Here is a 25,081-nt window from a genome sequence, read left to right as displayed (position 1 = left end):
AATTCTTTTATTTGCTTTTAAATCTTGCCCCACCCTACATTTTGGAGCTGCTACACCCTTAAACACCCACTCGTTCTCTCAGGTCAGCTGATCAACTACTCCTGAATGTGCCCAAAACAAAACATAAGCTCAGGGTGGACCGTGCTTTTGCAGCTCCTAAACTGTGCAATGATCTGCCTCTAACCATTAGACAAGCCTCTTCACTGTCTGTTTTTAAATCGCTTCTTAAAACCCACCTTTTCTCCTTGGCCTTTGACACCTGACGTTGACATTTAGTTTATTTATTTATTTCTTGCGTAGCTGTCAATAGACGGGACAGTAATCTCTCAGATTTCATTAAAAAGATCTTCATTCGTGTTCCGAAGATGAACGAAAGTCTTACGGGTTTGGAATGACATGAGGGCGAGTGAATGATGACAGAATTATCATTTTTGGGTGAACTATCCCTTTAACAATTGTGCTTAAATACCAAAGTCTGAGATATCAATCTGAACTCAATAATTTCTCATCAAATTCTTCCAAATGATCTGACCTGTTATTCACATTTTGTTGGTCTATACTCCTATTTCAAAGTTAATACTTAAACATAACACAGCTTAATTCAATTAAGTCTCATGAACCTTGAAAAAGATAAATGATCCTCTCAGAAACCAAAATAACGGAACAGGTCATGTTCATTATGACAGATAAAGAGCACATAATAATGCAGATCATTGAGGATGATGGTTTCATTGTCTACTTCGATGTAACCGAGAGCCGTGCCACTGAAGACCAGGTTTTCAACTCTCCAGTGAACTGGACAGATGCCATGTTTGACATTTGGTCACACTCTTCCTGTTGAGTGACAGTTTTCACAACTTTGAGTGACTTTCTCTCTTCTCACAACAATAATCCCCTTCTGTTCTCAGATGGCTCTTTTCTCCCAAATGGTCATATCTGATCAGCCCTAATTAATATTTATTTCTGGTTTTATAGTATGTCTGCCTTATATACTATCTATACTGTGCACAGTATGTGGATTTTCTGTATGCATGGAATACCTGGATGATCTGCTATATTTTCTAAATTGTGCAACGACAGATACTATGTACAATACTGAATGCTTTCGACTTGATTTCATTAACAGTGACAAATGCACTGGACATAATATCTGCTGTGATTTTATCATCTCTTTTTTTAACTGGACTGCCAAATATTAAGACTTTTTTTAAATACAAAATTGAATTAAAAGTGTTTTACCATATATGTACAGTATGTACTAAATTGATTTCAGTTTTATACATTTATACATAATTTTTGCCACACCAGTTAATGGCAGAGAACTGTGAAAATTCACTGTTGTATTTCTTACAAACTATGAATTGTATTTGGCATTTACTAAATTAAAATATATATGTAATGCAACTGTTTTTTCATATGCAAGACGCGCCAGACTTGCTGTGAAACAGCGCTGGTCATAAAACCCGTGACTTATTGAGAGGAATATTCCACATATGTGTCGGGAGCATGGAGAAAAACAATCCATCCTCCAGCCTTCCTATAGATAAAATTACTTTTCTGCTTGGGAAAATGTTAGTAGAAGATGTGTGGCTTGCAAGAAAAATTCTTTACACAGTAGAAAAAAGAAAAGAAAAGAAAAGAAATAATAGTTTGAAAATTAAGCCTGTTTTTTATGTGCATTATTTTCATGAGAATTAAGCACATTTCCCATTATTGAAATGCATTTTGATATTGTACAGTATATCTGAAAGAAATCTTTTTAATTCCCATTATTCTAATATAATACAGTACTGTAAAAAAACAAAATGCAAGGAATATTCCACATGTTTGTTGACAAATGGAGAAAAGACATCCCATAGATAAACTTTTTTTTTTTTACTTAGGAAAATGTTAGAAATGTGATTTGCAACAAATTCTCTGCACTCCAAAATAAAAAATAAATAGTTTGAAAATGAAGCCTATTTTTATTTATGTGCATTAAGATTGTTTTGCAATCAATAATTGTGACATTATTTTCATGAGAACTAAGCACTTTTCCCCTCCCAAATTCCCATTACTGTCATGCATCTTGATATTTTACATTTTAATTCCCATCATTACTGTAATATAATACATTACTGTAAAAATTAAAATTTAAGTAATATTAAAATATATATTTTTTTGCATAATAGTAATGACAATTTGGAAGGAAAACATTTAACTGTCATGAAAATACTGTTTATTTTTACTGTTTATTGTGCATATACTTCTCTACGGAATAAAACTCGGCTCTGAATGTGCGCTGAATTGAGTCGAAGCCAGTTTTCCAGCTCTTTCCGCGCCTCAGAAGGCAGTAATCTTGTGTGTCTGGTGTGTTTTGTCAGGTTTTTCGGTGGATTAATTCTGGATGTGAAGAGGAAGGCTCCTCACTTTCTGTCAGATTTCACCGATGCGCTCAGCCTGCAGTGTTTGGCCTCGTTCCTGTTCCTGTACTGCGCGTGCATGTCCCCGGTCATCACCTTCGGAGGACTGCTGGGAGAAGCTACCGAGGGACGCATAGTAAGATCACATCAACACCATGTGTTTGATTTGATTTGATTTGATTTATTACACTGTAAAAACTAATTTTCATGATTTGTTATCACAACTTTTTATATTTGGTCAAATCAACTTAAATAATGTAATTCAGATAGCATAATATTTTGAGTTTCTATTTATTAAACCAATCTCCTTTGTTGTATGAACTAAAAAATTTAATTTCAATGAACTTTAATTAAAAAGATTTAATTTCAAAATTTTAATGCAATCAGGTAACTTACTTTTTTCAGTTAATCCAACAATATTTTTTTTTACAGTGTAGGCAAAGAAAGTAGTGAAATACACTAATTTGTCAAGGATAACGCAATAAAGTTAAAAACGTATTTCCATTGCGGTCCTTGATGTAAAGCACAGACTTCACTCATAGTGACAGGTTACTTTTTTTTGTACACGCGTGTCTGGGTCTGCATCTATGTTGCATAGTCAGCAATAATTCCATTAATATGAATGGTGTATTTTTGAACATATTTTCCCCTCTTCTCAGAGTGCCATTGAGTCGCTGTTTGGAGCCTCGATGACTGGAATCGCGTACTCGCTGTTCGCCGGACAGCCTCTCACTATACTGGGCAGCACTGGACCCGTTCTGGTGTTTGAGAAAATACTGTTCAAATTCTGCAAGTATGTCTAATGCCATTGCTCTGATGTTTTATATTGCTTAGTGGAAAGACATGTTTAAATTGAATGAATTAAAGAACATTATTTATATTAATTGTTTTAGATAATGTAATTATCTGACGACATCGTTTTATCTATCTATCTATCTATCTATCTATCTATCTATCTATCTTCTTTTTATTGTTTTATCTCGTTCTATCCATCATTCTATCATTTTATCTATATATCATTCGGTCTTATTATCATTTATCTCTCATTCTATCTGTTTCTATTGTTTTATGTCTCATTCTATCTATCTATCATTCTATCTAATGTTTTATCTCTTATTCTTTCCATTCTATCATTTATCTCTCAATCTATCTACTGTTCTATCATTTGTTTTATCCCTCGTTCTATCTACTGTTCTATCATTTAATCTCTCATTCTATCTATCTATGTGTCTATCGATCTATCGTTTTATCTCTCGTTCTATCTACTGCTCTACCATTTATCTCACATTCTATCTGTCATTCTGTTGTTTATTTCTCTATCTATATATCGTTCTTTCATTTATCTCTAGTTCTGTCTCTAGTTCCATCCATCCCATCCATCCATCCATCCAGATAGATAGAATGTTAGATAGAATGATAGAACGAACGTTTGATAGAACGATAGATAGACAGAACGGTAGATAGATAGATAGACAGAACGGTAGATAGATATATAGATAGATAGATAGATAGATAGATAGATAGATAGATAGATAGATAAAAACCAACCAGAACACCCTAGAAACTCCTTAGCAACCACTCAGAATAAGAGTAAATCAGAGTAACTCCCAGTACACAAGGATGAGCTTCAGACTGTGTGTGTGTTTGCAGGGAATACGGGCTCACGGTGTGTGTGTTTGCAGGGAATACAGGCTCACGGTGTGTGTGTTTGCAGGGAATACGGGCTCACGTTGTGTGTGTGTGTTTGCAGGGAATACGGGCTCACGTTGTGTGTGTGTGTTTGCAGGGAATACAGGCTCACGGTGTGTGTGTTTGCAGGGAATACGGGCTCACGGTGTGTGTGTGTGTTTGCAGGGAATACAGGCTCACGGTGTGTGTGTTTGCAGGGAATACGGATTGTCGTACCTGTCCCTCAGGACGTGTATCGGGCTGTGGACGGCGTTCCTCTGTCTGCTACTGGTGGCCACGGATGCCAGTTCACTTGTCTGTTACATCACGCGCTTCACCGAGGAGGCCTTCGCCTCGCTCATCTGCATCATCTTCATCTATGAGGCCTTGGAGAAGCTCATTCATCTCGGGGAGACGTATCCCATTAATATGAACAACAATCTGCAGAAACTCACCACTTACAGGTGAACACACAACACAGAACAGAATGAAATGGACACCAAGATTATAGAAACTAATGCAATTTAAAGGGGTGGTATAATGCCCTTTTCACAAGATGTAAAATAAGTCTCTGATGTCCCCAGAGTGTGTATGTGAAGTTTTAGCTCAAAATACCCCACAGATATTTTTATATAGCATGTTAAAATTGTCACTTTTTGAGGGTGAGCAAAAACACACCGTTTTGTGTCTGTTCCTTTAAATGCAAATGAGCTGCTGCTCCCTGCACAGGGGGCGGAGCTTCAACAGCTTGTGTCATTTTACCTCACACACACATGCACTGAAAATTTCAAACACTTTTAGCCTTTAACTGGAGTCAGACAATGATGGAGAGACTCAAGAAGAAGTGACAACATGTAGAAGCAACAGGACATTTCTGAATGTTTAGTTGATGAATTTATGTATATGTGTAGTTATCTTCTAGTCATTGATTAGCATATTTTGTCTTGATAATCTATAAATCGTGTTCCGGGGGCGGGGTTTATGTAAATTCTAGGGTTGGTGATGTCACTAACCCGGGAGGAATGTTGTGTAGTCCCTACCAGCCGTTTGTTGTAGTCCTTAAAAAGCGATTTCTTTAAAAGCAAATATCTCCCTTTGCTTTGAACTTTGAGCGTTGTAACTTTGCAGATGTTGTTTATGCTCAAACAGCAACATTACACACTAACTAAAGTTAGAAAAGTGAAATCATAATCAACCACCTCTTTAACCTCTTTTTATAGCAAAGCACGTTAAAGGATGCTTCTGTTCTTTAGGTGTTCCTGTATTGAGCCTGCAAACCCCAGCAATGCCACCCTTCTGTACTGGGAGCAGAACAACATCTCGGCTCCGGAGATCTTCTGGGAGGCTCTGGAAGTTCAGGTTAGAACTGAGAATACAACTGATATTAACCCTATAATCATGGTTCGAATTACGTGGGAGCCAGTGGGAGCTGAGCTCCCATAGAGAGAGGATGAGCTCCCATGAAAGCAGTAAAATCATACACCTGTGGGGGTCTCTAAAAATCATCAGCACCGTTATTTTAAATGACAAATAAAGCACTTTTTCCTTCAGACTACTGTAGCATGACTTAAAAGATAGGACAAGATGCCAAACACATGGATCTCGCGGGATCTCGGATCGTCATCACACTACGGTACATCCTTATGCTTAAATCAAGTGATAAAAGTGCCGTTGCGATCATTGGCGCGGATACTGTGTTTGTTTGTGGCTCGCGCACAGTCTTCACTCGGGCGCGCTTCAATCCGTTGTGGAGACTCTCTATTCGTTCCAGTAAAATTACAAAACAAAATGCACACAAACGTGTCTCTGCCTGATATAGAACCACTTATAAACATAATCGGATTTGATAAAAAAAAAAAAAAAAAAACTGATATGAGTGCGGATTCGAACCCATAACCTCTGTCGCGTTTGGCAAATGTTCTACCACTGAACCACTTAAATACACGGTCAAATCTGTCGGATCTATTTCACTCACGTGAAAATTCTCAACAAATTAAACCAAATGCACTGAATTGTGTTACCAACGCTTTTTTATTAAATTTGTATTATATTTACAAATTGTTATATTTTTATATTACATTATTAAGCTACCGCGCCTGCTCATAGGCTACTTTTCTTTTTTTTTTTTTTAAGAGACCCCCACAAAGATGAAATCATAATTCGAACCCTGCCTATAATGCCTACTTTATCATATTTGATGCATCGGTTGCACTTTATTTTACAGTAAGTGTACTTACAGTTTACTTAGTTAGAAAGTTCTGGGTAATATAAAGTAACAACATGGGTTAAGATTAGATTTAGGTGAAAGTTCAGGTTTAGTACCTAGTTATTACCCAGTTATTGTAATTACTGTAATAAGTACATTGTATGTACATGGGGAACAGGAGTGCAAAATAAAGTGCTACACAAATTTCTAAGGTGTCTAAATGATCAACATGATCAGTTTGCTGAAAAACCTGATGCACACAATCTACTACATGCCTTCTGTCATCTGACTGATAATTCATGCTTTAGCACCGGGTTTCTGCGGGTCTTAAATAGTCTTAATTCACCCTTACACAAAATAATGGCCTTAAAAATGTCTTAAATCAGAGCAGAAAGTCTTAAATTCATAATGTTTTGGCATTAAATGTTGCATGCACTGCAAAAAATCTTCCTTTGTTTTTTTTGTTTCCAATAATAATATCTAAACATCCTTAAATCAAAATGCATTTACTGAGATGCAATTGTAAAATGAGGTTAAAAATGTTTTTAATTAAGTTTATGTCTAAAACAAGAGCGTATATCTGTCAGTGAGTTAAAAACTTATATTTTAATTAGGTTGATCTTGTTTTAATCATAAACTCATTTCATTTTGATCAGTTTCACAGAAAACAAGACTTCGTATGTTATGTCATTTTGCATTTTAAGTAAATGTACCTTGATTTAAGAATATTGTGTTCCTTTCAATTTATCCCTTAATTCTTTAGTTGGTCTTAAAAATGTCTTAAAATTACCTTTATAAAACCTGCAGAAACTCTGTAGCGAAGTGAAAGGGTTTTAGAATAATTGTAAAAATGTCCATCTTCAGCTTTATTCCTTTTCTATTCATTTGAGTGACATGAAAGAGAGACTGTTAAGGAAATGTGAGCTGTATTAGACTGGATTGCATCTGTTAAATCATCATAAAAGCTAAAAAGATCATTGCTTCTGCTCGTCTTTTAACGGGCAAGAGTTGCAATAGCAGCATGTTGAGCAGATGTCTGTGTGTGTGTTTGTGTTTTGGAACATTTAAAGGAACAGCTCATCCAAAAATGAATCACTTGTTACCATTTACTCATCCTTGTGTTGTTGTGAGTGAACTATTCCTTTAAGTAATAAAAAACCTGACCCGTTGTTTATCTTTCTAATTTCAGGATTGCATTGAGAAGAAAGGAGAGTTTGTCGGGTCAGCTTGCGGGCCTCATGGTCCGTACGTTCCTGATGTTCTCTTCTGGTCTGTAGTTCTCTTCTTCTCTACAGTGGCCATGTCAGCGTTCCTCAAAGAGTTCAAGACCAGCCGCTACTTCCCCACTAAGGTACTGCAGATCTGTCACCACGAGGAGTTATTTGCAGCCTGGCGCCCTCTAGTGTCGCTGTGGAAAAGTGGAGAAAGAGGGAATAACATTTCTGATGGATGTTTCAGGTCAGATCCATCATCAGTGACTTCGCCGTGTTCATCACTATTGCCACAATGGTTCTGGTGGATTACGCTCTAGGGGTGCCTTCAACCAAACTACAGGTCCCGAATGAGTTTAAGGTCTGTTTCTATCTATCTATCTATCTATCTATCTATCTATCTATCTATCTATCTATCTATCTATCTATCTATCTATCTATCTATCTATCTATCGTTCTTTCGTTCTATCTATCTATCTATCTATCTATCTATCTATCTATCTATCGTTCTATCGTTCTTTCGTTCTATCTATCTGTCTATCTATCTATCTATCTATCTATCTATCGTTCTATCTATCTATCTATCTATCTATCTATCTATCTATCGTTCTATCTATCTATCTATCTATCTATCTATCGTTCTATCGTTCTTTCGTTCTATCTATCTGTCTGTCTGTCAGTCTGTCTGTCTGTCTGTCTGTCTGTCTGTCTGTCTGTCTGTCTGTCTATCTATCTATCTATCTATCTATCTATCTATCTATCTATCTATCTATCTATCTATCTATCTACCTGCAGAGTTTAGCTCCAACCCCAATTAAACACACCTGAACCAGCTAATCAAGGTCTCACTAGGCATACTAGAAACTTTCAAACAGGTGTGTTGGAGCTGGTTGGAGCTAAACTCTGCAGGACAGCGGCCCTACAGGACCGAGATTGGTGAACCCTGATCTATCTATCTATCTATCTATCTATCTATCTATCTATCTATCTATCTATCTATCTATCTATCTATCTATCTATCTATCTATCTATCTATCTATCTATCTATCTATCTATCTATCTATCGTTCTATCTATCTATCTATCTATCTATCTATTTATTGTTTATCATTCTATCTATCACTCTATCTAACATCTAATCTCCTTTAAACTTCAAGCTTTTAAAACTATTTCAATCAAACTTACAACTTGTAAAACTATTTTAACTTTTAGACTAATCTTTCTCAAGTCAACATCAAAGATAAACAAACTTTATTATCTTGTTTTTTTATTACATTTAATTTTAAATAAATTACATTAATTGTTTTATTTAATTATATGTATTTTTAATTTTAAGATATGTGGGCTGTAAAAGAACAATGATGTGCTAAAAAATGTGATGTGAAAAATATTTTTTTTTAAATATAATAAATATACAATGAAATGCACTGTGGTATATACAGCTAATTATATAATTCAAAGTACTAACTTCACACACACACACACACACACACACACACACACACACACACACACACACACACACACACAACAATGTTCAAAGTTTATTATGTTAGCTTTATGTTAACTGTAACATAGGATATATTAATAGACTTGATAAGAATAGATGTTGCCAATTTAATTTAGTGTTGCAACATGTTTCCAGCCAACTCGTGACGACCGTGGGTGGTTCATAAACCCGCTGGGACCGAACCCGTGGTGGACGTGTGTGATCACCATCCTCCCCGCTCTCCTCTGCACAATCCTCATCTTCATGGACCAGCAGATCACAGCTGTCATCATCAACCGGAAGGAGCACAAGCTCAAGGTGCTCACACACACTCACACTCACACTCACACATACACACACACACACACAAACAAACACACTCTCACACACACACTCTCTCTCTCACACACACACACTCTCTCTCTCTCACACACACACTCTCACACACACTCTTTCTCACACACACACTCTCTCTCTCTCTCACACACACTCACACACACACACTCTCTCACACACACACACTCTCTCTCTCTCTCACACACACTCACACACACACACTCTCTCACACACACTCTCTAACACACACACACACACACACACTCTCACACAAATGCTAATACATACAAAATGGACAGTGCAATAAACCGCTGGTAAGTCTTGAGCCTGAGTGAACCCCCTGTGTTCCGTCCTGTGCCCACAGAAAGGCTGTGGTTATCACCTGGACCTGTTCATGGTGGGTGTGATGCTGGGCGTTTGCTCTCTGATGGGTCTGCCGTGGTTCGTGGCGGCGACGGTTCTGTCCATCACTCACGTGAACAGCCTGAAGCTGGAGTCCGAGTGTTCGGCTCCCGGAGAGCAGCCCAAGTTCCTCGGGATCAGAGAGCAGCGTGTCACCGGCCTCATGATCTTCCTCCTCATGGGCTGCTCTGTGTTCATGACCTCAGTGCTGAAGGTCTGCGCTCAATGATCAACATACTCACATTTACATTTATGGGTTCTTCTGTACCAAGTCGATACTGAAGTTTACATTTTTTTTAGTGCTGTTAAGCGGAATCGTAAACACCTCTGATTGGCCATTGTACTCACGCGCTTATCAAATATGTCTGTGATTGGCTACAATGATCAGCGCTTCAAAAACATGTTGTAAATATACATCAATGACGCTCTTCAGCGAGCGCTTACACAGATACACACAGGAGCGTTTGAAAGCAGGCGTCTATCAGTGGACCGGTCCTGCTTGTGCTTTCAAACGCTCCTACTTTCAAAACACTTCCGTGTACTCTCAAATGCTTTTGTGTGTATCTGTGTAAGCGCTCGCTGAAGAGCGTCATTGATGTATATTGCTGATCATTTTAGCCAATCACAGACATATCCGATAAGTGTGTGAACACAATGGCCAATCAGAGGTGTTTATGATTATGCTCAACAGCGCTCAAAGCGTCACATTTCTTAAATTTCAGTACCGACTTGGTACCGAAGTTGGTACTTTTGTCAACACTAGTACTGTCATTTACTGTTGCTCCATGAAATCTAGTCACTCCGATAAGAATCTGCGTGATCGGGGGTTTCACGTTAGGGCGAAAAAGTTCCCCGCACAGATTTCGCTCGTGTTTAAGTTGCAAATGACACACAGTCGGTCGCCGCGCTCGCGCTGACCAAGCTTGGTTTGAAAGTGACTTAAGTGTGAGCTGTGCTTTATACATCTATGGCCCTGTTTACAGCTGGTATTACAATTGCTAACACACAATTTTGCAAACTAGGCTGGTTTTATCAAAATACTTAACACAATTCACAAAACCACACACCCAAACTGCAAAATACCTGCAACCAAAACTACATATAGCATTATCAAAATCAAACTTTTGCACGAAATGGCACACACTTCAAATATTACCGGATTTTTGTCTAAGCAACTACACACTGTTGGGCATAATGAAAAGCACTCTCATCTTTAGGATGCTTTGCCATAATACTAAAATAGTTCAATTGTAGAAAATTCTTCAGATTGTTCACATGCGCAGAAATATTTGCGGATACACACACATGCTGTTGAAACATATATTTTTTTTTTTTCATCAAACAAGTCATATATTTACATTGAACTGAACAAAAATATGCTCACAAAAACCAGTAAACTGAAAAAGATTGAAGTGTTAACAATTAAGCATTGAGGTGTTTGGCACACACAAATGGCAGTGTTTTGAAATGGCAAACATGTGACTTTATGTCAGATTGTTGTGTGTTATGCAGAGAACCGTGTTCAGTGTGTTTAAAAAGTGCCATTTTGAATTGCAAAATGTGTGTAAAGCAGAAAATGTGTTTAGACTTTTGGAGACTTGAGAGGAGGTTTTGCTCTCTGTGTGTCAGTTTAAATAATTGTGCTGTGCATGTCATTTTAGTGTGTTAGCAATTGGAAAAAACTGTAAGATACGTTTCGGTCGATCGGATCACAAGTGGACGACTCTAAATACAGGTGTAAACGGGGTCTAAACGTTTTGAGCTTGTCCACTTTCAGCCACTTCCAGAAGGAGTTGAAAACACATTTGACCGGATTGTTTTCATAGTATAAACACTCATGTGGTCGAATGTGTTCAAACAGCCACGATAGACGCTACTCTTCGCCTACTGACTTAACGCTAGCCAGACGGGATTTAAACTGTGCCGGCTGAAGACCCAAGTTTGGTTTGAAGATGAAAAACACACCAAGCACAATGTTCTCTCACCATTCCTGATTTCTAACACACATACTCACAGTGTCCGTGATCTTGCGGCTGTCAAAGAAACTAAAGCTGATGCTTTTTCTGTGTCTCCAGTCATTGTCCATATGTAAATTACACGAGCTTAGTTTGTTCATCAGATTGAAAGGTCTGGAAAAGAAAACATACATTTACCCGCCCTCGAAGAAATCAGGACAAAAGAGACGGATTAAAACACCAGGTGTAAACGGCAATGTCTCGCTGAAGTGCCCTGATTCAATCAGTGTGTGGAGTAATTTCCTCTGAAACAAGAAGGCAGGGCGGGATATATTGATCAGCTCCGCCCCTTTTTTTAAATAGCCAATAGCGTTTAGTTTATATCACAGCTCAGCAAGAGCTGTTGAGCTCAGTAAAGCCGCATTTTCCTTCCTAATCTCTAACCGTTTCTCCTCCTAATCTCCTCTATATCGCTTTAAAAAATAGCTTTCTGTGCAGAATTCAAACGGGTCCGATACGATTTCTGGTCTGCGGCGACTCGATCACATGATCCTCTCTGTGCTGTCGTGTCTCTGGACCGGAGCTGATGCGATTCACGTGACACTAACCAACCACACTTCATTCGCCCCAATGGAAAGCATATTTACACTGTCTGAATCGTTCCCTATCCCCTATATAGTGCACTATGTGCCATTCACCATGTAGAAAATAGTAAATGTGTGAACAAGTGATCAATTTCAGCCGCAACTTCAGCATCAATAATGTAGGGGGCGGAGCTTCAGATTCTCAAGAGCATTTGATTGTTTTTTGCACAAAAATCTGCACTGAGATTTCTCTCTCTCTCTCTCTCTCTCTCTCTCTCTCTCTCTCTCTGCATACTTATCATTGCTGGACCTCAAAGAGAAAAACTAATAGTAACAAACATTTTTTAATATTGTCTCCTTAGTTCATTCCAATGCCAGTGCTGTATGGAGTTTTCCTTTACATGGGTGCATCTTCACTGAGAGGAATACAGGTAAAGACACCACCTGTTTATCTAACACTGTGTCTTAACCAGACGTGAAGTGATGCTGCGACGTGATAAAAGCCAACTTTTACATGTTAATCAGAGTTTTAGTCATAACCGGCTGCAATGGCGATATACACAACGATTCTATTTTCTATTTCTATTACATGCAAAGAATGACAGTGATAATCTCAGGTGCTGTTTATGTGCTTTGTTTAATGTTAGAAGCATCTACTGTGAATATGAAAATAATTGTGTGTGCCCTCAGTTAATCATTTCGTTGCGAGTGCACCCACACACTCTTCTGATTGGCTGTGATTTTGGACTGATTTTGTCATGTAGTGTCGTCGCACACAAATTGCTTTTCGCTGGAATCTTATCACATCTCGTCTGGTTAGAAAACAGTGAAGCATTTCCAACTTTTCAAACATGAATTGAAATTTTACTTTTTAGTTGTTAATAGCTCCACAACAATATTCAAAACAGTGCTATTTTAGTATCATTGAGATACTATTATAGTTTTTATTCATATTTCCGTTTTTATTTTTTAGACTGAAGATTTTAATTTTAGTTAACGTTTTAGTGATTTTGTGTGTTTTTGTAATTTGTAGTAGTAATTAAAAAAAAAAACAATATGCCAATATAATTTTTTACTCATTTATATTTCAGTTTAGGTTATTTTAGCACATCAAGTAAAATTTAATTAAAATTAAAAATGTATAGTTTTTAAATTTTATTTCAGTTTCCGTTTATTTAAAAAAAAACCATTTTTAGGATTTAAAAAATATATTTTTACATAACTAGAATAGTATAAATTCATTATAAAAATGAATGTGAAAGTGTCAGGCTAATTCATATATTCAGTTTTTCCAAAACTGAGGCAACCTTGACAAACAGTTTTGAACTAAAATAAGAAATATCTAGATTTTTGTTGTTGTTTTAGATTATTTTAATCATTGTCATCTTGTTTTCTGAGGCCTCCTGGTTGAAAACCACTGCTCTAATTTACTTATTTGTCGTCCTCTTAGTTTTTTGATCGTGTGCGATTGTTCGGGATGCCGGCTAAACACCAGCCAGACTTCATTTACCTGAGACACGTTCCTCTGCGAAAGGTTCACCTGTTCACCATCGTCCAGCTCAGCTGTCTGGTTCTCCTCTGGGTCATCAAAACCTCCAAGGCTGCCATCGTCTTCCCAATGATGGTATATGTTTAACATATATTTAAAGGAGTGGTATAATGCCCTTTTCACAAGATGTAAAATAAGTCTCTGATGTCCCCAGAGTGTGTATGTGAAGTTTTAGCTCAAAATACCCCACAGATATTTTTATATAGCATGTTAAAATTGTCTCTTTTTGAGGGAGAGCAAAAACACACCGTTGTGTGTCTGTTCCTTTAAATGCAAATGAGCTGCTGCTCCCGGCACAGGGGGCGGAGCTTCAACAGCTTGCACTCACACAGACATGCACTGAAAATTTCAAAAACTTTTAGCCTTTTTTGTTCAAACCGAAGTCAGACAATGATGGAGAGACTCAAGAAGAACAACATGTAGAAGCAACAGGACATTTCTGAATTGTTAGTTGATGAATTTATGCAGCTTATGTGTAGTTATCTTCTAGTCATTGATTAGCATATTCTGTCTTGATAATCTATAAATCGTGTTCAGGGGGCGGGGTTTATGTAAATTTTAGGGTTGGTGATGTCACTAACCCGGGAGGAATGTCGTGTAGTCTCTACCAGCCGTTTGTTGTAGTCCTTAAAAAGCAATTTCTTTAAAAGCAAATATCTCCCTTTGCTTTGAACTTTGAGCGTTGTAACTTTGCAGATGTTGTTTATGCTCAAACAGCAACATTACACACTAACTAAAGTTAGAAAAGTGAAATCATAATCAACCACCCCTTTAACATATTATACTTATATTGCTAATACTTACCACAGTATGCAACTGATTTCATCCATCGTACAGTAGATTTCTGAAAAGCTTTCCTGTTTAAAAAACAGAGAATTCTTGCAACCAACCAAGTTTATTTGCAACACCAGTCAAAGGTTTATATACTAAATCTCCTCTCAATCCATTAAATGTGACATGTATAGTTTTAATTTAGTGAAGAAATTTGCAGGCACAAAACTAATCATAAGGTTTTAAGATAGTCAGTCAGACGTTTCTCTGCTAGTGTAATTGCCTCTCTTAACTGTTTTGATGAATGTTTCTGGTGAAATATGTGATAATTGAATTAGAGATGTGCTCCTGGCAGGTGTTAGCGCTGGTGTTCATAAGGAAGCTGCTGGATGTTTTCTTCACGAAGAGAGAGCTCAGCTGGCTCGATGACCTCATGCCCGAGAGCAAGAAGAAGAAACTGGAGGACGCTGAGCGAGAGGTGAGCTTTACCATTTGTTATCTAAATTGTAACATTCACTGTGAACAAGCACTTGCAATTTGGATGCAAGCGGCAATTTACAAGGTCCACGCAGAACAGAAAGAGTTAATGAAATGCACAGACGTGCCTGACATCGAAGAAGGGTTTAAAAGGCTTCTAATCAAATCATGAAAATCATTAACAGTACTGTTCAAAAGTTTTGTTATTGTTTAAGAGAGAAGTATCTAATGCATTTATTTGATCAAATACTCTAATATGATGATTTGCTGCCCAAGCACAATTTCTTATTATAATCAATGTTGAAACCGTGATGCATTTTTCTTCGGATTCTTTGATGAAAAGAAGGTTCAAATGAACAGCATTTCATTGAAATAGAATATTTTGAAACATTTTAAAGATTTTTACTGTCACTTTTGATCACTTTAATGTGTAATAATGCTGAATAAATATTAATTTCTGTTATAAAAGAAATACATTTTGATCCCAAACTTTTGAATGCAATGCCCTCTGTTGGATTTGAGCAGTATGACATTCACTCATGCTTTTATTGATATTGAGCCTTATTTATTAAACATGAGCAGAATACATTTCATAAATCCAAATGTACATAATTCATTGGATAAATAAATCACGTAATCACTCAAGCGGTTTGGCAAAGCCAGGCTTTCAGATTTCAAAATATTACAACATAAACTGTACATTTGAATTACTGTAAGTCGTGCATTTGCTGTTTTTACAATATAAATCAAAGTTTATAATATTTTGATTTATCTGGGAGCTGGCTGGCTTCAATGCATTTATCAAATCCCTATGAAGAAAAACAATGGGAAAAACACATTTCTCTGTTGCACAGAAGCAATTTAGTGAGTTTGCTACTTTTAACTAATGCATTCATGTCAAATAGACTTTATGTGCAGAATATTTCCCTCTGAATTCATTGCACATGATGATCTTAATAAGAATAATAATTAATAATAATAAGCAGACCGGACATAAATTCATATTCATGCTTGACATTTTTCTTTCTTGTCCAAGTAGTTAAAACAACAATTACTAAATACAACAATTATAATTAAATAATCTGCAAGTATTTGTCAGCTATTCCTTCACATTTAGTTAGTTATATATCCAGATAGTATCCATGCCCAGTTTTATGCAAATCCGTTGCATGGTTACATGTTTTAAATGCACACAAAATGTCTCAAACCGGCCAGCAGGACTGAGCACTTATATTTCATATTGTTGTACTTTTGTTGCTAGGCAGCTCTAATCCATCACATAATTGAGATTATTACATTTTGCCACTGAAATAACCCCCATGCAGAATTTGGTGACTTTTTGCCACAGAGCGACAAAGCTGTTTTGAAGAAGAAAAATAGATAATAGGAGGGATAATAACCTGCTACATAAACTTGACTGTTTGGACCCATAACACCACAAGTAATTAGTATTTGGAAGATGATTTCTATATAACTGAATGATTCCACATGAGTTTATTTATATAAGCTGAATGAGAGGAAAATGGATGAGATTTTGAGGACTCACGGAGGTCCTGCTTTAATGAGGAGATCTGATTTGTGCTCCAGTTTTACAGTTTGTTTTTCCTGCATTCAGAGACTTTCTGACCCCCTGGCAAATAATCTCATGCTTTACTCTTGCTAAAATTGCCATGATTCGTTTCTTATAGAGGGACCCCGATTCACCCACCTCAGTGTCTCAATGCATTCGTTTCATGCCAAACAAATGGAACAGGAATTGATCTGCCAAAATGTCCTTCAGCAAAGTTATTTAATCTCAAAGGGTCTCTGAAGTTCTCTTTGGCTGGATGGGAATAAGACTCTCTCCCTCTCTCTCTCTCTCTCTCTCTCTCTCTGTTTACTGCCAGGAGGAGCAGAGTATTTTGGCAGAGGAAGAAGGAATCGTACAAGTGCCATTGGAGGGACATTACAAGTATGGACCAGATTTTCCTAACTTATCCTCACAATAGCAAGCAATACTAGTTTTTGTTGGCTTATTAAAACAGTAAGGCCATAGTTTCAGTGATATCCATGGGTTCCGTAAAACACGACTTTGTGCACAAAACACACACTCTTCAATGGGGTTCTATATAGAACTCGTGTTCTTGACTCAATTTTAAAGAATCCTTTTTGGCAAAATGAGAAATGTCTTAAATTAATGCGTACTTGCATATTTAATGGGTTATTTAAATGTTTTCTAGTGATAAAGGTTGCTTATAATTCATAAAATTTTAATTCAATAATTCAAACTAAATTCATAAAATGATCCAGTGCGAGGTTCTACTGTACATTATATATGAAGTGCCTGACAGAACTAAATCATAATTAAAAAAATTGCATTTTTCAGGCTGGACCAGCCAATGCACATGTGCAGTCTCAGCGATTGGCTCTTTTATTTAGAAGGCGGGGCTTATTCCGCCATGTTGCGTTTTGCACTTTCTCCCATTCATAGTAAAATGAGTGCATCATCTTTGCATATCTAAAGTCTTTGGTATGGATACTTACAGTACATACGTACATACTTTACATATACACAAGAGAATAGAGAGAACTAATTCAAGAAGAAGAGAGTTATATAAATTCAAGAGAAGTAATATAAATCTAGAAATATTAGAGTTACAAATCTTCCAGTAATACGTTTAAAAAAAAAAGCTATAAATGATAAATATTAACATTTATTAATTTGCGATTGTCAAGCATTCACCGTTATATTACAATTTTGAGTCTGAATTTCGTATTTTATGATTGTTTTCATGCACACACCTGAATATTAATGTCAGATTTCATGTTATATTTATATGACATTTTTTTCAGAGATGATCCTTCTATTGTCAACATTACTGATGAAATGTCCCGAGGCTCCTTTGGAAGTACTTGGAACACCGTCAACTCCAAAAATGATCCAAAAAGGTTCGTATTCATTTTCATATTAAATGTTTTTGGTGTCTTTCTGCAACCAGCAGCCACATGATTTGAAGAATCGTTCATGTTTATGGCACTTGGCTGTAAACGGTGTGGAACGAGTTACTTGCTGAAGTTTAAAAGTCACACTGTACGATTTATAATGTTTCTTGTCAGACTGTAAGAATATGATCCCCACTGTAAGCCATGTCACACTGTGGGATCTCAGTTTGTCTTGAAAGGAAAATTGGAAATCAAAAGTGTCGTCAGGTTCTGCATTCCTATTGGTTTTTGGTATTTGATGCCGTCTTATGAGAAGGTGATTAATCGGCTGTCGGTGAACATGTCAAACTAGTGATCAAAGACTTCAGATTTTGGCCTAGGATCAGAGGAATCTTTTAGGATTCTCGAAATTTGTCTCAGACAGCCAAATCGTATCGTGTGTATCCGGCTTTACTCAAATCAGGGATGCTTGCAGAGTTCAAATTGAAAGGTCCAGATTAATTCATCATTGTTTTACTGTAGTATTTACAGGGATTGTAGACAAAATATCTGTCACTTGTGGTGCGGGTCGCTTGGTTAATTTGGTCCGGACCAAAAAATATATATATTTAGTTCTGGTCCTCTTAGCATTCACATTGGCATTTTACTACTGAACCTAAAGATACTGAACCTAAAGGCATAAGGATGTGTTCACATTCACAACCTGATTGTCCGGCTTTTTATTGCATATATTTTGCAACAGAACTTACCGAACATCCAAAACAATGCTGTGTTCTGGGCTAAATGCGCTCATTGTATGTGCGTAGTCGACATAAGATGGTATTTTGACCAGCTGAGAACTTATAAAATGTGTAAAGGAGTCAAAACAGCGTCAGGAATCCCTCCGTCACACACACACACACACACACACACCAAGATCTGCTGTGAGGAGACGCGGTTCTGATGCCTGTAATGAACTGTGACAACATCACGACTATGACGAGAACAACTTGAGCATTCTGTCCTGTTTAGAGTCTCATCTTCCTGTTTTTGGTTCGTTTACATGTCTTTGGTCCGTGTTGCGTTCATATTTCAGTCGAACCGCACCAGAGTTTGTTTGGAAGCGGATCGAGACCCATTTTTTCAGGGTGTGCTCACACTTGGCATGTTTGGTTGGATTAAAACGAACCCTGGTGCGATTGCTCTGTTAGTGCACTTCATGTGAATAAGTGTGAATGCTGCCATCCGAACCCTGGTGAAAAGATGGGTCTCGATCAGCTTCCAAACCAACTCTGGTGCGGTTCGACTGAAATATGAACGCAATATGGACCAAAAACAGGAAGATGAGACTCTAAACAGGACAGAATGCTCAAGCATAAAGTTTTTTTTCTCGTCATAGTCGTGATGTTGTCACAGTTCATTTCAGGAATCAGAACCGCGTCTCCTCACAGCAGATCTCGCTGTGTGTGTGTGTGTGTGTGTGTGTGTGACGGAGGGATTCCTGACACTGTTTTGACTCCTTTACACATTTTATAAGCTCTTCACGAGTTCTCAGCTGGTCAAAATACCATCTTAAGTCGGCTATGCGCATACAACAAGCGCATTGTTTTGGACGTTTGGTAAGTTCTGTTGCAAAATATATGTAATAAAAAGCCAGCCAATCAGGTCGTGAACACATCCTTATGCCTTTAGGTTCAGTATCTTTAGGTTCGGTAGTTATGCTCAAGCATATATGTTTTTCTCGTCATAGTCGTGATGTTATCACAGTTCAGTACAGGCATCAGAACCGCGTCTCCTCACAGCAAATCTTGGTGTGTGTGTGAGACGGAGGGATTCCTGACACTGTTTTGACTCCTTTACACATTTTATAAGTTCTCAGCTGGTCAAAATACCATCTTATGTCGACTACGCACATACATCGAGTGCATTTAGCCCAGAACACAGCATTGTTTGGATTTTCGGTAAGTTCCGTCTCAAAATAGGCAATACGTCATAAAAGCCGACCAATCAGGCTGTGAACATCCCAATGCCTTTAGGTTCGGTATCTTTAGGTTTATGTGATGAAAATGCCAATGTGAACACTAAGTGGACCAGGACTTTTTTTTTTGGTCCGGACCAAACGAACCAAGCGAACCGAACTACAAGTGTGAACAGACCCTCAGAGTCTCGGACCGCGTGTTTGGTTCGGATGGCAACGTTCACACTTATTCAAATGAACAGAGCGATCGTTTTAATCCAACCAAACATGCCAAGCGTGAACACACCCTTAGTTTTCTGTGCATTAGTGTTTACTACACCTTTAAATGTCATTGTTTGGAAACACGTGTGTACATATTGGACTTTTTTAATCCAATTATTTTGCATGATAACCCATTTAGATTTAATTATTAATTCTTTCTTTTTTCTCTTTCTCCTTTCCTAAGCATGTAGAGGCTGAGCCCCCAAAGGTGAGTGTTCTCATAGCAACATCCCACGTCACGTAAGGATCTCATCTCGTCTTTCTTCGCATGGCAACAAGTATTTTGACCAAATTGGCGGCGTTGATTGTAATCCATCTGGAACAGACATTTACCATTATGTGTCTCTCCAAGAATGTTTGAATTCACCCCAATTTTCCAACCCAGTTAGTCAGTCGAAAACAATAAATCATTCACATCTCTCTGGAAGTGTCAGACAAAGATAGACAGCATGTGATCGTCTTTTGTTGTTGTTGTTGTTTTTTACTACTTGGACAAGAATAATGTCTAATCAGCCGTGAACACGAATGCGTGTCCGGTCTGCTCATTATTATTATTATTATTATTATTATTAATTACTATTATTAAGATCATCATGCACAATGAATTCAGAGAGAAATATTCTGCACATAAAGTCTATTTGACATAAATGCATTAGATAAATCTAGCAAACTCACTAAATGGCATGTGCAACAGAGAAATGTGTTTTTCCCGTTTTTTTTCTTCATAGGCATTTCATAATTTACTTCAATAAAAAGTTCTGATGCATCAACAAAACCAGCCAGCTCCAAGATAAACCAAAATATTATAAACTTTGATTTGAAGTATTTGGAAAAACAACAAATGCACAAGACTTTTTATGAGGAAAAAAACTACATCCAATGATGCACTGCATATGAATATCAAATTAGCAATGATGGAACAATATAAAATACCACATATTTGAAGTGCATTGCACAATATCATTGGCAATGCTTCATGGGAGCCTGTTTTTATTAATTAGTTTACTTTATTAGTCAATTTGTGGCTATCTACAGGAAGACTCTGAGCTAATAATTGAAAGGATATTATAGTATAATTAAAAATCAGTTTTGGAAAAAAAATTAATTGGATTTGCCAAACTGATTAACATTCAATAAAAACACTCATTACACACTGAACTGTTGCCATTAAGGTTAATTCAAGTGAACTAATTATCTTTTTAATGTTATTTTGCAGCCTGTCTAATAAGAGAGCGCACAAGAAGCGTCGATGGAATGAAGAGATATGAGAATCTGACTTATCTGATACACTGTGTTCACACACGCACGCACACACACACACACACACACACACACACACACACACACACACACACTTAACTAGCTATCCAAATAGACTTCTATTGGTTTTTAAAGGAATAGATCATAAAAATGAAGAAAATAAAAGAGATTTTCATTTTTAGGTCAGTTGCATAAACATAGCGCCTACATTAAGACTGTGTCTTGAGAAATAGTCTGATCAGCTAGCAATTAGTTAGTGCTAATCAGTCTTACTTTTCTGATTCAAAGCTTAGCTGACTAATTTGTAAGACTAGTCTAAGCAGTTTATGCAACCGGCCAAAGGTATTAATAATGCGAATTTAAATCAGAATAACCCGTACACAAACTCTCCCCCTAACCCAACTCCTGAATGAAAACCTTTCACAGGTGTGTTATGCTTAAAACATTATTTGCTTTATGAACAACTTATCAATGAGTTTTTACAGATTTAACTAACTTACGGACACATTATCCAGCATTTTTGTCCTTAAAGTATGGGTAGTTTACAAGTAAACGCACATATAAAGCTCCCAGTCTCGTCTTGTGTTTCTGTATTTTTAAAGTATATCACAATGCTAAGCTTTTTAGCTTCTAGGTATAAAGCCTGTACATACATAATAGTAATACCAGCAAATAAAGCGGAGACGTGTGTGTAAGATGAGCAGAAAAGTGTGGCAGGATTTTCAACTTTTATTTTAAATGCTCTCTGAAGTATTTTATATGTTTTGTATTTTTGAAAAAGTGTTCCTGCACAACTTTCACATCCCTGAAGATGCAGTTTTAAACAAACACGTAGACAATATCTACAGTAGGTGAGCTAAACAAAGGATATTTTTCAGCTTTTTGACGATATATTCAATATTGCCACCAGAAAGACACTTTCCTGCACTCACTGTACTTGCTGTAAGACACTTGGATAAAAAGCATAAAAACGTATTGTAAGTTATTGATAGACCTGCAAATATTTAAAAAAATATATATTATTTTGCTGAACGCTTTGCATTTATGCAACAGAGAATTACTTCTTAATCATAGACTATACATTTTTAGCTATTAATATTTTTTTTTGCAATATTTGTACTAAGAATGCTGCTTGTGTAAATATTATTTCTATCTGACTTGCCAAGAGTTCATAGCTCTATTTTGAAGGCTGTATGTTGATACTCACAATGCCAAAGCGTATATGTGTTTTCATGCTAATAATGATGATGGAAGGACGTCTGAAATCATATCAGCTGCACATCAGTAATCTGTCCCCTCAAAATGATTGTCTGTATTATCTCTTAAGCAATTGAATGCATTATCTGGATACTGTACTGTAAATGCATCTTCAGACACAGAATGCATTCCCTTTTCATAAAAAAAAAAAAGCAATAGTGTTTTAGAAGTACGGGTCCATCAAATAATGATTTTAGAATTTTGTTGCATGTTGAGTTCCTCATACAATTAATTATTTCCATTTAAAAACCTGTAACTTCAGCCATTTATATTTGCTATACATATTTATAACAAGAAAATCATTTAAAAATCATAGATACTGTAATATTATATTATTACCATAAATTGATGCATATGTTTTGCTCTTATGTTTGTTTTGTATGGATTATAGCTTCACACTCCGATGGTTTGATTTTGAAAGACGAGATTGATTGCTATCATGCTAATATTTTCAGTTTATTCTGACTTGAGCTTATGTCCTATTATATTTCTGGAGTAACACGTCTAGTTCTTTTGACTGTGTGTTGATGTTTATGTAAATTATCTGGAATATCACTATATCCTCTGTGTGTCTGTGTGGTGTGACTTTGGGATCTTTTAACTGTGTGCATTAATTGTTTTTTGGGGGGATATCGCATACGTATCCTTCATTTGCACTTGTATTTCATATTTGAAGTTTTTGTTCCTGCTATTTCTTCTACGGTGAAATAAAAAGCTCTGCCATATGAATATGGATGTGTCCCTGTTTGAAGTATTTCTCATACCATGTTTCTGATGACTGAAAGAAAAAACTGCATAACGGTACAGCTGAAATCATATATCAGTCTGACATAATCTATTACATTTTCTCCACTTCTGACATGTTGAGATGGCTGGAAATTACAGTTTTACTATTTCTCGAACACTGAGATGAATCTTTAATAAACTGCACCTTCTCAAATACACAAAGACAGACCTCTCTCTCTCTCTCTCTCTCTCTCTCTCTCTCTCTTTCACTCTCTAAAAAACATACCTTTATTTTTTTAAATGCCTTAAACATACCATGACATAAAATGACTGATTTTGCTCATTTATTCAGAAAATAAAATAAATAAATTTTACTTTTAACTTATTTGACACATCAGAAGGCATTACCTGTATGAATAAAAATCAACATAAATTTGGATATAATTAAACCAGAGCATGAATGCTGATGTTATTCACACACAGTATAGGCTGAATAAATGATGATTTCAACAGTGAAAGATAAAGCTCTATATTGTGGATATACAGTGACAGTTCATTACTTTGATAAGCCTATTTGATGTGATCCAACAATATACGTGTGTGGCTTAATGTACAAATATGTTTTGGGGCCACCCTTACTGTATTTTTTAATATTATATACTATCAATGCAAAACATCCTCAGATTTGTGAATAATAAATGTTGAGTTGATGTACAAGCCCACAGGGTTTCATAAAAACTATTGGGATTTATTTGGGATTAGAGGGATTTGAATTTTTTGATTTCCAAAGTAAGAAAATGGTTTATGAAATTGGGATTTTCTTTTACAAAATACCCTTTTTATTTTTGGTTGCAATTTTTTAATGGGACAAGCCAAGTTGAAAACACATTGATGTAAAAATGCGGGTCAATATTAAATTTCAATTAAATTTCAATTTTAAATCATTGGTAGAATTTAGGGTTGCTTTTGAATTACCATATAACAAACAAATTGATAATGTATCTTTAGGTGGTGTGAGAGAGGCTTTAGTGACAATGAGCGAGGTTAGGAATATGGTTTTTAATAGGTAAAATTGTTTTGTGTGTGTGTTTTGTATAGCCTATTAGCTCTCTAATGTTGTAAAATGGTGTAAATTAAAAGGGTTTTAAAAGTCAAAAAAGTCATAGAAACTAATATTTATATAAGAATAGTTTGATAAGTCAGTAGAAGAATAGGTAGAAACAATAGGTAGTAAAAAAGTATAATAGTATAAGGAGAAATTAAATAGTAAGTGCAAATTTTAGGCGTGTGCAAATCTTTAATAATTCAATTGTATAGTAGCCTAAGTCACTGGATAAAATGAATGCCAAAATGAATATAAAGTGTAGACTAAATGAATAAATGTAAATTTCCATATGAATATAGTTGCAATAAGTAAAAGACTATAAAACTATAAAACTATAATGATATGTCCCTTATAATGAGAAGTATATATTAGCCTGTTCAAATTTTCTGTTAAAGGACTATACCGCGCTTTTTACCCAATCAGAAACGCCCACTGCCTGTCAATTACTTTGCAATCTTGTGTTTGCTGGCCGCTGGTTTGCTGGCATGTGTATTTGTGGGCGTGGTTTGGGGAAAGCAGAAGTTACAGCACCTGTTACTTACTT

At 36.4% G+C, this 25,081-nt stretch overlaps 1 protein-coding gene across 3 annotated transcripts in view; it reads left to right on the top strand.

The window, feature by feature from the left end:
- The window catches only part of slc4a10b (solute carrier family 4 member 10b), an 81,081-nt gene extending 57,642 nt beyond the window's left edge, over window positions 1-23,439 (top strand). For all 3 annotated transcript variants that reach the window (XM_084121361.1, XM_084121363.1, XM_084121362.1), the window contains 15 exons: window positions 2,364-2,538; window positions 3,062-3,195; window positions 4,289-4,534; window positions 5,324-5,429; window positions 7,466-7,627; window positions 7,735-7,848; window positions 9,132-9,293; window positions 9,676-9,927; window positions 12,615-12,683; window positions 13,703-13,876; window positions 14,928-15,050; window positions 16,936-17,000; window positions 17,882-17,977; window positions 20,374-20,397; window positions 21,406-23,439. In XM_084121361.1, the coding sequence (XP_083977487.1) occupies window positions 2,364-2,538; window positions 3,062-3,195; window positions 4,289-4,534; window positions 5,324-5,429; window positions 7,466-7,627; window positions 7,735-7,848; window positions 9,132-9,293; window positions 9,676-9,927; window positions 12,615-12,683; window positions 13,703-13,876; window positions 14,928-15,050; window positions 16,936-17,000; window positions 17,882-17,977; window positions 20,374-20,380 (1,885 nt within the window). In that variant the 3' untranslated portion in view covers window positions 20,381-20,397; window positions 21,406-23,439. The remainder of the gene's footprint in view (window positions 1-2,363; window positions 2,539-3,061; window positions 3,196-4,288; window positions 4,535-5,323; window positions 5,430-7,465; window positions 7,628-7,734; window positions 7,849-9,131; window positions 9,294-9,675; window positions 9,928-12,614; window positions 12,684-13,702; window positions 13,877-14,927; window positions 15,051-16,935; window positions 17,001-17,881; window positions 17,978-20,373; window positions 20,398-21,405) is intronic.
- Window positions 23,440-25,081: the final 1,642 nt, after the last annotated feature.

The sequence above is a fragment of the Abramis brama genome, assembly GCF_963993115.1.
Source record: "Abramis brama genome assembly, chromosome: 8".
Classification (NCBI taxonomy): Eukaryota; Metazoa; Chordata; class Actinopteri; order Cypriniformes; family Leuciscidae; genus Abramis; species Abramis brama.
Note: the sequence above shows the minus strand (reverse complement) of the source record. Positions and strands in the feature narration are given on the sequence as shown.